Source organism: Oreochromis niloticus, unplaced genomic scaffold, assembly GCF_001858045.2.
Source record: "Oreochromis niloticus isolate F11D_XX unplaced genomic scaffold, O_niloticus_UMD_NMBU tig00001134_pilon, whole genome shotgun sequence".
NCBI lineage: Eukaryota > Metazoa > Chordata > Actinopteri > Cichliformes > Cichlidae > Oreochromis > Oreochromis niloticus.
Genome location: NW_020327321.1, coordinates 17035 through 33467, shown reverse-complemented (window position 1 = coordinate 33467; position 16433 = coordinate 17035). Strand labels below are relative to the sequence as shown.

The following is a 16433-nucleotide window of genomic DNA, read 5'->3' as shown; positions in this document are numbered from 1 at the left end:
AAACAGTGCAGTGTAATAACAGTAAACTGTGAAGCAACAGTTTATAAAAAGATCAAATTAATTTGGAGCAGAAATGAGTTCAGCTTATTTGTGCGGCTTTTACAACAGTTCTTGGTTCTCATGTGGCCTCTCAGGAAAATGAGTTACCAACCCTGTTTCAGAGGGTCTCTGTGCCACAGCAACGACCCAACGTCACACCTACACCATCGCTGACAAAAGGAACCAAATGATCTGTGAGGTGCAGAGCAGGTCACCTACTTATTGGAAGGTCGATGGTCGATCCCTGTTTGCTCCAGTCTGCATGCCAAATAACCTCGAGCAAGATACTAACCGCACGTTGCTGTCAGATGCATCCATTGGAGTATGAATGTGGTGAATGTTAGTTACAAATGATCTCACACACCACCTCAACATAGTATAGTATAGCAGGTATGGGTTTATAGGTTAGCCTGTAAGCCTTTGTATACACACACAAACAACAACAAAGTAAAAAATCAACAACATAATGTAGTGTTTGGGATTTCTGAGGTCCCTCAGAGGTTCAGCAGTGCTGGGAATAGTGGGAGTGTTAGTGGGAGGTGCTTGGGTAATAAAAGGCCATGCAGCAGGTGTAGTAGGCCTCTTTGTCTCAGTCTTAGTTTTAAAAACTTGTGTTAATGAAGTACCAGCTGACTTATTATAGTTTTTTAAGTTATAGTTTAATAAGAATGGAATCATTTTGGACCAATCAGCTTTACAGTCAGTTTGGCTCCTCACAATTCAGCTCTGAGCCTGAAGGACTGAAAAGAAACCATTTAAACTTTCATGGCTGCAGAAAAAGATTCAGTGACTTTGTGATTTTTTCCTTATTTTCCAACAAAGACCCAAAGTTCAAATGTGGCCTCAGACATTTTCACGTATCTCAACTCATTTTAGAGATGCTGACACAATGTGGACAAATGCTTTTGGGCAGGTTTGTGCATTACAAATGCTTTTATCATGGCAAATCATGTAAGTAATAGTAATACTGTTTCATCTTTGTGTCAGTTATTCCAGTAAGTTTTTTTTTATTCATCATTTCTATGAGGAAAACAAGAAGGGAACATTTTTCGACATTAAAGTGGCAAATTTATGAGAAAAAAGTGTCCCTTTAGTGCTGAACTGCCGTCGCCTGCAGTACAGTAACTGATACTCAGTGTCTCATTTACAACAGAGACCTGTTTCAGACAAACATAAAAATTACAACAGCATGTTTGATATCAGTGTTGTGACCTGTGTATTGCATAAGAAATGATATGCTCTTTCATACAAACAATCGCCGATCATTTTAATCCTGTAAGGAGACAAAAGTGATCCAGAGGAAACGTTTTAAGTGCACTGACATCTGCTGCATCAGCAATAAGATTATTTCTAAATTATTGAACCTTAAATCTTAAATTTAAGACGAGGATTATTTCAGAGGCTTAATTGCTGCAAACAGTCAAAACTCAACTTATGATTAAATGATTTGTTGACACATATTTGATTATTATTTTTTAGTCTTTTTCTCTATGACTTTACTTTGTATTTACTCAGCCCAGAAACAAAAGTAGGCTAAATAAATAACTTTTGCAGTAAGAAAGTAGAAACAAAACACTTTTATTTAAAAAAGTAGGCTCGATTTGAAAAAAGATTGCTATGGTTACTGCAGGATGGTGCTTATAAGTTTGCTTAGAGGCATGAAAAACAAAAACACCAAAGAACAACAATGTCAGCTCTTTCAAACAACAAGGATTTTATTTCTCACAGTTTTACTGACAAACTGAATTTATATAATTTATTAGGCAAGGGAATTTAAACAAAAACAAAGTCAAGCAATAAATGTTGTAATGAATGAAAAAACATTTTCCCACATATAAGATAAAACAGTAAAGAGTGGAGGGTTTTATAACACATATTTAAAGGGTTGCAGTCACGTTTCTAGGATCTAATCCAGCTCATTACCAAAACTGTCTTTGAATAATTTTACAGAGAGCAGCAGAAAAACAGAACAACAGAACCAAAGATTTTACAAAAACATCAGATGATGCCAGGAAACAGACCAGTTTACTGTTGTTTAGTATAATAGTATAATACTGTATAGGGGAAAATTCTGAATGCATAGTTGTTATTAGGGCTGTCACAAATGATTATTTTGATAGTCGACTAGTCACACATTATTTTTTTATGCAGCAATTGGACATAAAACGTACAGCTTATTGCATCAGCATGCGTCTGCTCTTATATAACTATCATTAGCTTACAGCTTGAAGTGTTTAAGGTAAGTGCTAACTAAAAATAAAGACAAGATCATAGTGCCATGTGAAGGCTGTGTGCAGGCAGGAAAAGGACCCAAAATGCACACTGACGGAAGCAAAAGGTGAACTTAAATACAGCTTTAATGCTGGACGACAAAACAGAAAACTGGCTAAACTAAAATACAAAATAAACTTACGCAGGCAGACAGAACACACAACATGAATGCGGGCAGATCGCAACACTGACACAGGGAAACACAAGGCTTAAATACACAGAGGGAGCAGTCAGGGAATGGGTAACAGGACGGAAACACAGCTGGGGCAAACCAGGCTTAATGAAACAGGGGAAGCAAAACCAGACACATTAACATAAGAAAATGGTAAATGGTAAATGGCCTGTATTTATATAGCGCTTTTCTGGTCCCTAAGGACCCCAAAGCGCTTTACATATCCAGTCATTCACCCATTCACACACACATTCACACACTGGTGATGGTAAGCTATGTTGTAGCCACAGCCACCCTGGGGCGCACTGACAGAGGCGAGGCTGCCGGACACTGACGCCACCGGGCCCTCTGACCACCACCAGTAGGCAACGGGTGAAGTGTCTTGCCCAAGGACACAACGACCAAGACTGTCCAAGCTGGGGCTCGAACTGGAAAGACAATATAAAAAGACAAGGTCCTTCAAAGTAAAACAGGAAACATAACATAACAGACTTGACACAGGGAGACAGCAACTATGGAACAGAACAGAACCCAGAAGGCACAACTCTGACAAAGAAACCAAAAGACTAGAAATTATAAATAAAGGCAAAAACCAAAGTACTATAATAATGAAAACTCAAAACTCTGGATCAATGACCCAGGCACACCAACACATAGCTCGAGACAAACCAAAAACATGAGCCAGAGACCAACAGCACTGAGGCCTAGGAACAGTTCAAAATGAAACAAACAAAAAGTCCATGAAAGGCGCAGGGGCCCAGGTAACGGTCTCGAAAAGGTTCAGGGTGCCGGCCTGCAGGTCGACAGCACAACAGTCGAGAACATTTTAGGTCAGGAGGCCGACCGTGCGAAAAGCAACGGCGGCGACGCTGAAGGCCGGACAGGACGAGGTGAGGCAGGACCAGACGGTGTGGCTGAACGGGCCCCTCGGACCCTCCAGCAGGTACAGGCAGCTGACTAAATGACTGAGGAGGTAACGGAGCTGGTGACTGGGCTGATAGGTGAGCTAATGTTTGAGCTATGGATAGAAGTTTAAGATGTATTGACTGTTGTAACGATGGTAGTAATGGTGGGTGAGGTGCTGGATGAGCAGATGGCGGAGCTAGGTTTTCTGAGCCTACGGAACCTGAAGAAAACTGCTGGACGGGCCCACCTGAGCCTCCAGCGGGGTCAGAAACAGGTGCAGGGGCCTGCTGCGCACTAGCTGCTCCCACCCGCGGAGTAGGTACGGGTGCAGAGGTAGGCTGTGTCCTGGCTAGCCTCACCCTGGGAACCGGAACAGGCACCGGCGACAGCTGGGCAGCTGCTGTCCCTACCCGAAGAACAGGTACGGGTGCAGGGACTAGCAGAGCTTCAGCCGGCCTGGGAACTGGAGCAGGGATCAACTGGGCCCTAGCCCCCCTCACCTGAGGAACTGGGTGTATGGGATGGCTGGACCACAGCTGCCCTGAGAGCAGAAGCACAGGGAGGCAAAGGAGCAGGCTCAATGAAAACCAGCTCAGCTACAATCCGGTCGTTAAGTCTGACGTCACTGGCCGTGTCTGGGCCTAAACTCCGCTGCAGGTCCATATATCAAACGATCACTATTGCATTACTGAGAGTTGAAAAACTGTCTAAAGTCTTTCATCTTTAATAAAATGATCAGCGTTCTGCTCTACTAGGTGTAACAATTGAGTTTAACATCCAGGCATCCATGAAAACGGAATTTATGACATTTAATGGAGTTAGAAGTTAGTAGGAAGTTAGCTCGCTAGCTTCTATCTAAATACAATATAGCATGTCCTGACTGCGGGGTTTTGGAAACAAATTAAAACGTACAGCTCTGTTATCACTTCCAACATAAATGAAGACAGAAAACTAAACAACAGTGACGTTTGTAGGGTTACTGAAGTTTGGCTAGCTGGTATATAATGATGTGTTACGTGACCGCTAGCGACACAGCTATGTTAGCATAATATAAACAAGCTAACTTTTTTTCCACTCAATAAACGTTAACGTGAGTGTTCTCGGTGGTCAGGAGCAAATGTAATCGCATGGCAGGATGCTGTAAAAGGACCAAACTTCAGCCAGGAGAACAACTGAGATAATCCATCCACAATACAAGGTTAGTCATTTATATACTGCTGCATGGGCTGTGCTGTAGTTACATCCTAAGGTTTTAAAAACTGAGCTTAAATAAATGATTAGCGGTAATAAAAGCTGAGGGAGGTCAACAGTGATCACTGACTGTTTTAGGAGCTTTTTGAGATTAAATAGAAGAAAATACAAAACATTAAACATGTTAACAACACAAAAGCCATATTAAACGCAGACTACTTTAGGCCCGGAAGTAGGATTTGTCACGTCATCACTTAATGACCGGATAGGTGTCGACCCTTTTCCACCACGTTTAACAGTCTTTGTTTTGGCAGAAACGGGCTTCCATAAAACACTTGTTTTACAACATTTGTAAGTTATCTAAGTGACTTACTGTATATGTCATGCTTAACCTGAGTAGTGAAAGACTGCGGGGGTTTTGAAAACGTGAGCCTCGACCTCCCAGTCAGCTAAGGAGCTGGTGGGTAACAGACGTCTCTGAAAACGTCGGAGCACGTTTGCAAATATGTAATGTCTTGATAAATCGAGCAGATATTTGAAGTTTACACGGCTACATTCTCGACTGAAAATATCTTAAATGTTTATTTTGTGACCCAGAAAGAGTAATATTAAAACAAAGTAGGTGCCGCCATTTTTGGAAACTGGAATTGGCTGAGCCGCACTATGAATTGTGGGTTAGGTTGGGCCACAAAGAATACACCCGACCCATCCTTCCAATCTAGGGAAAAGGACACATTTGGAGGAGTCTTCGAAGTTGGACAGTCTTCGTTGCGTTGCTGTAACGTAATTGACCTACAAATGCGGCCTGCAAAGGATGCAGCCCCTGAATTTGGACACAGCTACGATACTGGAGACGGCTTCTTCTTCTTTGGCGTTTAACGCTAGTTGACCTGATCGTGACTAGTCAACGAATCGTGGCAACCCCAGTTGTTATCATTGGATGACTCTACACAGGTTTAGCTGAGAGGTCGGTGACAGAGAGTGATTATAGGGTTGTAGCTTACACCGTCCCGATCATTGTGTTCTTATTTCTTAGAGCAAAAGAAGTGTCAGTCTGGACAAATGAACAGAAAAACTAAACAGAGGCAGATTTTGTTGGAATTGATGTTTTTTATATTGTCATTTGTGCTAAAATATATAGATATATAATCATCGCCTTTATGTGTCCTAATATGGCTTCATTATGAAGAAAAAGCCAGACAGTCAGAGGATTTATTTTCAACCTTCTACTATTTCCTTTATCTGTGTCTGTGCTGACAAAATGTGCTTTCTTTATTTAGAGTGCAGCTTAGTCCAGAGATGAGCTATGTTATACATTAGGAACGCACCAGGTTCTGTTTCTTTATAAGTGCAAGACTTCACACCTTTAAATGTTTGTTTGAGACATGACCTCTTACAAGTTCCTGTTTTTATAGTTTAGCAAGGAGCTTATTTCTGCTTTTCTGCAAACCTCATACACACAGTTTAAGTTCATTGAAAGATCGCATGTCTATGTATGGTATAGCTGGAAACACACACATGCACATGCACCTACATACACACACACACACACACACGCACACGCACACACACACGCACACACACACACACACACACACAGGCGTATACATTGCTCACACACACATGCTTGCCTTAAAACTGTCACGTGGTTAACTGAATTATGTGTAACCTCTGTTGTCAATAAAAGAGTGAAGTGGACACAGAGGAGTTGGAGTTGCTTGGACAGGCGAGTCGCAGCAGTGCTCTCCAACGCTCCCCTTGCATGTAAAATGTACACTGGTGTCTGTGTGGTTGCTTCCAGTAACAGGTTCTGTTTACCAGCAGGGTTGACTTAAACCCAACAGATTTATTCTGGAAAAATCAAAACAAGCAAAGAAAGTTTTTCTCAGCAAACAGCAGCAAGTTAAAAGCTAAAAGGAGCAATGTAAGAATCTGAGGAGGAGTTTGATCAGTAAGCAGAGATGAAGGTCTCAGAAATTAAAGCAGTTTGACATCTGGACAGAAGAAAACAGAATACAGACAACAGAGGACAGAGAGACAGTCTTGACTTTAGACAACTGAAGATGAGTGACTCTGAACAGAAGAGGAGAAAATCAGACGTCTGAGAAAAAGTCTGAGCAGAAAACTGAGAATACATTATTCTAAAAGACAGTTTGACAACTTATCAGAGGAGAATTTATTTTTTCAAAAGTGCAAAACAACCTGTTTTGACTCTAATTGATGTATTTTTTATTATTGTAAAGCATTTCTAAAACCAGTAACACTGAGATTTTATCCACTTCTGTCTGTAGTTTTGTGTCATGGTCACAAGTCTGTGAATATAAAGTGAGTTTAATCTCTAAGAGTTCAAACTTAAGTGCAAATTAAAATATTTTGATGAAAATAAAACCATCAGAAATGTTTACATGAACCAAATCACAAAAACTAGAAGATGGAAAACATGTAAAACAATCAGTTACTGAGCAGAGTTATTGTGTGGAAATGTCAGATCAGGTGTTCAGCATTAAAGGGGACATGAAACACTACATGTATCAATGCTAATGTACATCATGGAGCCCAGCTCTCAAAAACTGACACAGATGTAACTCTGACTGTGAAGCTTCATTTAAGAAATAACTGCTTAAAGTTATAAAAACATGTTCAGCGCCATCTGCTGTCAGTACAGAGCATCACATCACCAGGTCAGTTGGTTAGTTTCAGTCAAAAGACTCACATCAGTTTATGTAAAGTAACTAATAGCAGAACCAATAACTCAGTGAAAATAAGGACACTAAAACTAAACATCAGTTTAATGGGGTCACTGTTGTGCTGCTCTCAGCTGCAACAATGAGTTTTATGTTAAAACTGAGGATATACTGTCTGCTTTCACCGTCTGTCTCTTTAGCAGTAAGTGGTTCTGCATTGTTTGGCCAGCTGCACTGACACAGGAAAATCCAGCTGTTAGCTGTAATGTTCATGTCTGTGAAGCACTTTATGAACGAGGACTTCATGAAGGAGAATCTGTTTGACATGTTTTGTGAACTTTAAGTTCTTATTTCTTAAATCTGGTTTCACAGACAGTTACATCTGAGTCAGTGTTTGAGAGCAGGGCTCTAAGATGTAAACTATCGTTCATACATGTGGTGTTTTTAATGTCCACTATAAAGGACAAATATAATTTCATGCATTTGAACCTGTTTTACATACAAGAACATGTTTGAGTTAATATTGAACTATTTTTCACGTAGAACCACTTAACAGTGTCCCAGCTGTAGATCTTCTGTCGTGAGCTGAGAAAAGAAGTGTTTCTATAATCTGCTGCAGAGGACTGTGGAAATGTTTGCTGCATAAATCAGCAGCTACAAACACTGAGAACCTGCCTGGATATCAGCATAAGGACGTGTGTGAGGGGTCACTGGCTGCCCCTCATGCCTGTCCCACCTGTGTTGGAGAACAATAAAGTTTATTATAAAAGCATTGTCTCCCCTTGATGCAAAGTGAAGTTCTGTTTTGTGTTTGAGTCTTTACAGGTGTGTAATGTTACTGTACCTTATAGGATTTGTGTAGAAGGCGCAGGCAGACTCTGTATCTGTGTGGACGAGGAAATCATCTGATTTTACTTTCATGTAAACATCTGGCCTCAGACACATAACTTATCATTTGTAATGTGTTCTGTGTTGTAAAGATGATTTTTTTGTTTTTTTGCAAAACATGTGAAGCTGAAACACTTCTCTATCTTCTTCTGTATCAGTAAAAATCATTAACAGCTCACCTGGGACACTTGAGACAATGGTGTGTTTTGTACGGTGATGCTGTTACTCGACTAAATGAAACTGACAGTGACTTGAAAAAGTATTCATACCCTTTGAATGTTTACACATTTTGTCACCTTACAACCGCCAACTTAAATGTTTTTACTGGGATGTTCTGTGATAGACCCGCACAAGTAGTGCATAACTGTGAAGTGGTATGAAAATTATACATAGTTTTTCAAAATTTTAAGCAAATAAAACTCTGAAAAGTGTGGCATGCATTTGTTTTCAACCCACCTTCGTCAATACTTTGTAGAGACACCGCTCGCTGCATTTACAGCTGCAAGTCTTTACCAGCTTTGCACATCTACAGACTGAAATGTTTGCCAATTATTTGTTGCAAAATGGCTCAAGCTCAGCCAGACTGTGAACAGCAATCTTCAAGTCTTGCCACAGATGCTCAGTGGGATTTAGGTCTGGACTTTGACTGAGCCATTCTAACACAAGAATATTCTTTGATCTAAACCAGGGGTAGGCTGGTGTCCTGCAGGGTTTAGATATCACCCTGGGTTTGCAGTTGTAGCATGCTTTTTCCATTTTTGGATGATGGATTGAACAATACTCCTTGAGATGTTTAAAGCTTGGGATATTTTTTTATTACCTAACCCTGCTTTAAACTTATCTTCAACTTTATTCCTGACCTGTCTGGTGAGTTCCTTGGTCTTCATGATGCTGTTTGTTCACTAATGTTCTCTAACAAACCACTGAGGCCGTCACAGAGCAGCTAAATAGGTGACTTCTGAAGGTAATTGAATGCACTGGATTTTAATGAGGGATATCAGAGTACAGGTGGCTGAAAACAAATGCACGCCACACTTTTCAGATTTTTATTTGTTTAAAATTTTGAAAATCATCTATCATTTTCATACCAGTTCATAATTATGTGCTACGTTGTATTTGTCTATCACAGAAAATCTCAATTTAAAAAAGGTGTCAAAATGTGTAGAAGTTCAACAGGTATTAATACTTTTTCAAGGTAATGTAAGCTCAGGCTTTGTTCAGTTTAATCAGAAATGTCCAAGTGACAAGTTTAATATTGAAGGAAGTAATTAGAGTAAAATACAGCTTTATTATCCACTTAACTTTGGTCCAGACTAATAATTGGTTCTTAGTGCGGTGGCACTTTGATATCACTGTAATGTGTTGTCATGCTAATAATGCCAGTAATAGATTACTTTGGCTTGCACAGCAAACATGTAGCTTACAAAGAACGATGAATATATGTTTTTATTCTTCATTTGTTTGGTGTTTAAATGTTTTGCCATCTCACTAAATACACAGATTTAAAAAGATGAAAAGAACAAAATAATACATTTGAATAAATGTCTGTTTCCTAACATGAGAAAAATGCCGCCGGACCTAATTCATATTAATAAGCCCACCCAAAATTAATTTCATACTAATTAAAAAACTTTCCAAACCAGGTTTTCTTTTTATAAAATTAACTTTGGTGTACTCACTCTTAGTTCTAAGATCTTTAAACTCAATAAGAGATGAGGTGACGTCATCATATTCATCTGAACCTGAAATGTTCATATTTTTATTTACAGGATTGTAAAAACATGTCACATGAAATTAGATTCATTAAATCAAAAACAAGTTTCATCTCTAACTGCTCTGTGCTTTCCAGCACATATACTGTACCATTTCTGTTTTTCACTTGTGTGACTGATTCATAGACGTCAGCAGTACCTAAAGAAAAAACAAGCCAGGCTCACATTAATCATTTTATTACAGTTACACTAAAGATCAGAGCAAAAACAGAAACACTGTGTGAGTCAAAACCAGGACTGTAAGATCTTTAAATGTTCTTTGAAAAGCTGCTGAACACAAACTGAACCAAAAACTGAAAAATGTTTGTGTTAATGGAGGTTTAATAAAAGTCAATATCCATCCATCCATTCGCTTCCGCTTATTTTCAGGGGTGCTGGAGTCTATCCCAGCTGTCATAGGGCGAGAGGCAGGCTACACCCTGGACAGGTCGCCAGTCTGTCACAGGGCTCACACACAGAGACAGACAACCATTCGCAGTCACATTCACTCCCCCATTCACACCTATGGGCAATTTAGATTGATCAATTAGCCTAAAAGTCAATATTAATAATGATAATAAAGATCAGTTTAAATGCTGACCATGTTGAAGAGAGTCGTACACATGAGTTTCATTCTGGTTGACTCCATGATTTGTGGAGGAGCCCGGACTGTGACTCTCAGACTGGATCGACCTAAAACAGGAAATAAACACAGTTGTCATGGTCCTCGGTCTTTTGACGCAGCAGTTTGTGTTTTTCATTATTATGATCTTCTGTTGTAGTTTGTTCTGATTGTGTACTGGGGTTTAGACTTTTTAGTTCCTAGAGTTTGGTTTCTGTGTTCCCTCTGTTTAGTGTCTGTACCGTGTCTCTGTGCATTTCCTGTTTTATTGTGAAGGTCCGTGTCTTCTGTTAGTGTGTTCAGTTTATGTTTTCCTGTCTCGTCAGGTCAATTTGGTTCAGCTGTGTCTTCCTCCTGTTTGCTATTCCACGTTTCCCTCTGTGTGTATTTATAGTGTGTGTCCTCGTGTGCTTGTTGCTGGTTCGTCTGTGTTCTTTCTCTGCATCATTCTGTGTCGTCCCCCGTGTCTCCCTGCATCGCCATTTAAGGTTTCAGGTTTTTTTTTTTTAGTATTTTCCAGTTTAGGTTTGCTTAGTTTCCGTCCTTGCCTTTGTTGTTTCTGTTTGTTTCACCACTTTATGAATAAAACTCACTTGCATCTCAGCTGCCTGCATCTTGGGTCCTAATTCTAAAACTCCACTCATCTGCCACAGCAGACCTGATAACAATAAATTCAAAAGTAACTGATGTTTGTTTAAAATAATAATTAAAAGTATTTTACCAACCTGGTGAAGCAGGAATCTGTAAGATAAGATAAGAATACTTTATTAATCTCAGAGGAAACTAAGTGGTCACAGTGGCTCAAAGACAGTAAGAACAGTAACTGACTAAACTAAATAATATAATATATCACAAAGTAAGAAGAAAAATGTACACAACACAACGCAGAGAATTTCAATTTGGATGTAGCAGCTGCAAAAAGCAGCATTTCATCGTGTAGTCGATAGATGTTAGTAGCAGCAGGTATAGAGTATTGCACATTGAGATATGTACAGACACCAGTGTGTGCATGTGTGTTTCGATATGATGATGTATGTTGTAGTCTGACAGCAGCTGGAAGGAAAGATCTCCTAAATCTCTCCTTCACACTGTGGGTGCAGCAGCCTGTCACTGCAGGAGCTGCTCAGTGCTGTCAGAGTGACCTGCATGGGGTGGGAGGAGTTATCTAACAGGGATGACAGCTGAGCCACCATCCTGTCACTGACTACCTCCACTGGGTCATGAGGACGTCCCAGAACAGAGCTGGTCTTCTTCATCAGACTGTTCAGATTCTTTCATTTAAATTATAAGGTTTAAATGTTTCACTGATATTTTGTGTCATCAGATCAGAATGTATGTTTGAATAATTAAAGTGAATGCAGAAAATAAACTCTCTAATAAAGTATCTAATAGTGAAATGTTCATATTTTATTTACAGGTTTGTAAAAACATGTCACATGGAATTAGTTTCATTGAATCAAAAACAAATTTTATTTCTGTGCTTTCCAGCACATATACTGACCATTTCTGTTTGTCACTTGCGTGACTGATTCATAGGTGTCAGCAGTACCTAAAGAAAAAAACAAGCCAGGCTCACATTAATCATTTTATTACAGTTACACTAAAGATCAGAGCAAAAACAGAAACACTGTGTGAGTCAAAACCAGGACTGTAAGATCTTTAAATGTTCTTTGAAAAACTGCTGAACACAAACTGAACCTAAGAAATGTTCATGTTAATGGAGGTTTAATAAAAGTCAATATTAATAATGATAATAAAGATCAGTTTAAATGCTGACCATGTTGAAGAGAGTCGTACACATGAGTTTCATCCTGGTTGACTCCATGATTTGTGGAGGAGCCCGGACTGTGACTCTCAGACTGGATCGACCTAAAACAGGAAATAAACACAATAAACTCAAAAGTAACTGATGTTTGTTTAAAATAATAATAAAAAGTATTTTACCAACCTGGTGAAGCAGGAATCTGTGAGAGAGACAAATGTTATTACACATGTTTGTCATGTATAAATTGTTCCACTGATATTTAGTGTCATGAGATCAGAATACATGTATATGTGTGAATAATTAAAGTGTATGTAGTAAATAAACTCTCTAATACAGCATGAAAAGAAGAGGCTCTTACACTTGGACTGTCTGCAGCGATACAACAAGAGCAGGAGAATAATAATGAGAGAGACTCCACAAACCAGTCCAACCATCAACCACACAGGAGATGAACTGCGTCCAGTTACTGTAACAACAAACAATAATTATTAATAATATGTAAAAGAAGCATTCTGAGAGCACAAATCTCTGCTAAGACAGCTCACTCTGTTGACAGTATTTACTTTAAGGAAAAGTATTGTATTTTCGTGTATTTTTTTATTTGTACTGTGAGAAGTTTGTAGTGCAGTAAAAATAAGTCCAAAGGCAGATTTGTTTCAACATGACAACAAGGGCAGATGTGAAATGTAAAAGTGAGGTCAGAGGTCAAACAAATGATATTTTAAATCTTTATACAGTATTTTCTATATGTTGACAAGACACAGCACTTTGTAAGAATCATAGTTTCTGTGTTATAAGGATTTTATTGAGTCATAAAGTTGACCTTGAAGACCTCGGTGGATGTAAGCCAAATGTTAATGGATAGTTAACATGACTGCAGCTCGTCAGTGAGGTAACCAGGCAGGTCTGCTGGGATCCTTTCTAGGAAAATAAGATTTGTATGCTAACAGATTTTCCCCTTGTTTCAGTGTCTTCCTGCTTCAGGATTCGTTTTCATGCCATCATTCACCTCCAGTCAGACGCCTGCCACCTTGGATCATTACCCCCCTATTCACCACCACTGCTGCCCCCTCAGAGCCTCTTCCTCACTTGCCTGCCTGCCCACCCTTCAGCAGTTTCCACAGACCTCTGCCTTCATCCTTTACTCCCACCTAGTCTGGACTCCAAGTAAGTCATTGTTGCTGCACTTTATGAACACTCTCTGTCTTGTCACATTCCCTCTCAGATTTCCTGCCCTAACTGCTCTCTCCTCTCCCACAGATCTGTCGCCCTCACGCTGTTATGTCCGCTGTTATAAAGAAACTTGACTGATTACATCCTCTGCTGTTTTCACCTGAGTCCCACACATGAGTCCTGAATCACAACGATATTAAACCTGACAGTATAGAGATATTACATAATAGTTTTATAAAGTTCTGACTAAATAGACCCAGGTGGCATAAAAACATTAAAAGAGATAATATGATGTTATTTCTCAGTCATGAAACTCATTTACAGAAACACATCAAATGTTTTGATCCTGCTCACCTTTAACTGACATCCAGCTCTGTGCTGACTCTCTTCCTGAGGACTGACACTTGTAGAAACCTTCATCAGACTTTGACACTGCAGAGATCTTCAGCTCCCCTCGGGTATCATTTTGAATAAGTTTGTCATTGTGATAGAAAAACACATTGGAAAGTATTTTTTGTGTTTTCAAACTGCAGCTCAGACTAACAGAAGCTCCCTCAGTCACAGGATGAACAGGACTCACCAGGATAGGACCATTACCATCATCTGTGAAACAATCACACACATTTGTTTCAGTCAGACCAGCTGATGCAAACCTTTGAGAAAAAGCTGTGAGTCGTGTCTCTTGATCTACATGCAGACCTGGTTTTCTGAGTGATTATGAGGACTGGAAATATAGTTGGGATGTTCCCTGCAGGAGTCAAATTATTGACGGTGACGTTATTGAATGGTTAAAGGTGAAATTGTAAATGTTTGTATGTTTGTGTTATTTTGCATGACGTGTTTCCCAAATTTCTCTCTATTGAGACATTAAAAGTTCATCTAATCTGACGACAGAGATGTTGAGCTTTTTTGAGTTTTATTCTGACAGAAAATCAAAAATACTGTTGGCAATTATGACAAACTGGATTATAAAAGAATCGAGAGAAATTAGACCAACATCCAAGAATATTTGATGCTTTGGTGCCTGAAATTGTCTGAAATTCTCATTTGTTTGTTTTGCCACATAGAATTACTTCACATACAGCAAAGCTGAGACAAATGTTCATGTGACGTCTAAATCATTCAGATCCAAGAAGTAAATGTATAATAACATACTCTGTACAGTGATGTTGACTGCACTGCTGAACTCTCCTGATCCAGACTCACACCAGTACACTCCAGTATCTGACTCTGATGTGTTGATGTTACATGTGGATCCAGTCATTCTCCACAGTCAGAGTACAGTCGGCCGTCCTCAGAGAACTTCCTCACTCTCCACTCAGTGAAGTTTCCCTCACAGGTCAGTGAGACAGAGTCAGAGGTGAAGTGTTGCACTCTGTCAGGACTCACTGTGAGAGACGCTGCTGAATGAACATCTGGAAACAACATGCAGTGAAGAGACAAAGCTCACAGATGTTAGCATTCAAAATATCACAGTGGAAATATTCGGAAAACACAGGAGCCGAATACTGACATGTTTAAGATGATCTAACCCACATGCTTTATCTGCTGGCAGCTCATGTAGAGCTTGGTACACGTCATGTGACATCATGAGCTTTGAGTCATCACTCTCAGCATTATCCACCTGATACAGATCACTCTGAACACACTTCAGTCATTTGCTGTAATGTTTCTGTCATAATTCTGTGATATTGTCTGTTTCACAGATTCCTTCTACAGTGAGATATTTTGCAGCAGCAGGACCAAAACTAAAACCTTTGAAGGATATTGTCAGGGCTCTGTGTGCAGGCAGGTGGAGATGTGGATCCAAGTGCAGGACTCTGAGACGAAAATGTAACTGAAAACCACAGCTTTATTGCTGGCACCAACAAACAGAAACCAAACATGAAAACACTAACTGGAACACACAGGCAGGATCTGAGGCTACGACGCAACACTGGGTTGAGGAAAACACAGGGCTTAAATACACAGGGTAGTAATGAGGGAATGGGCAACAGAAGGGAGACACAGCTGGGAGAGATGAGGGCTAACGAGACGGGGGAACCAAGCTGCACACACTAACATAAGACAAAGACTTTCACAATAAAACAGGAAACATGAATTACTAAACAAGAACGCAGACTCGACACTGAGAGACAGAAAATAACACATGGAACTCAAACAATACATGAAACCACAAATCCTTAAGCACGGATAAACAGAAACAAGAAACTAATAATAATCATCACTACAAGAGAATAAGAAAACAATCCATGAAGCAGAATTAAACCAAAATATAATAAACTCAAAATACTGGGTCCAACAGCACCGTGACATATATTTAAATGAACAATAACAGCAGCTGTTATTTGTGACGTCTTCTTCTAGCGTCCATCTGTAGTCAGTGTTTTTCTTGTATTTGTCAGAGCTGTTAACCTGCCTGCTGACATCTTTGTTTCTTTATTAACTATATTTGACTTTTTTATCTGAACACCTACCTGAGCACTAAACAAAGAGTCTTAACTGTGTAAATCCTGTCTGTGCACTAAGTAACAATAATCAGTACAAACAGTAACATGAGTTTAAATATCAAAGTAAAAGTATTCAAAGAGAAAATATTTAAAATCTCATAGATGTCTTTTGTTTTTCATGTTATCACATTAAATAAATTGAGCAATAAGAAAAGGAAACAGAAATTCAGTTTAGTTTGATCACAGAGAGAAAGGAAAATATTCAGTTCAGTTCTTCTTTTGGGGAGTTTTAATGTACACAGACATCAATGGTTGTCATGGAGATGAGATTTTAATGGTCTAAATGGTGGTGAATAAAAATGATGACCTAACATGAGCTTATTGAAAGGACAGAGAGAAACAAACTGACCTGCAGACCAGACAAACTTTGGTTGAGTGTGATCAGTGTGATACTCTGGGTCTCCTCTTCCAGCTCTGCACACATATCCTGCTGTGTGTGTCTGTCCATGAATGATGTAGGA

At 39.4% G+C, this 16433-nt stretch overlaps 1 protein-coding gene across 1 annotated transcript; it reads right to left on the bottom strand.

Moving 5' to 3' along the window:
- Positions 1 to 2855: 2855 nt before the first annotated feature.
- LOC109200866 (uncharacterized) lies at positions 2856 to 14726 on the bottom strand. Its single transcript, XM_019356426.2, has 12 exons — positions 14618 to 14726; positions 12648 to 12755; positions 12473 to 12488; positions 12302 to 12393; positions 12026 to 12073; positions 11250 to 11265; positions 10504 to 10595; positions 10015 to 10062; positions 9831 to 9893; positions 8108 to 8147; positions 7939 to 7999; positions 2856 to 3929 (listed from the first exon to the last, which is right to left on the bottom strand). The coding sequence occupies exons 1-12, from the start codon at positions 14724 to 14726 to the stop codon at positions 3885 to 3887; spliced, it is 738 nt and encodes a 245-aa protein (XP_019211971.1). The 3' UTR covers positions 2856 to 3884.
- Positions 14727 to 16433: the final 1707 nt, after the last annotated feature.

Excerpts from the sequence above, each read along its gene's own strand:
- LOC109200866 (XM_019356426.2), bottom strand. The coding sequence starts at position 14,726 with ATGACTGGATCCACATGTAACATCAACACATCAGAGTCAGATACTGGA. Across the intron at positions 10,063-10,503 it reads GTACGACTCTCTTCAACATG|GTACTGCTGACGTCTATGAA; the intron begins GTCAGCATTTAA and ends TTTTTTCTTTAG. Across the intron at positions 3,930-7,938 it reads GTCCTTATGCTGATATCCAG|GGCAGCTGTGGTCCAGCCAT; the intron begins GCAGGTTCTCAG and ends TTCTGCTCTCAG.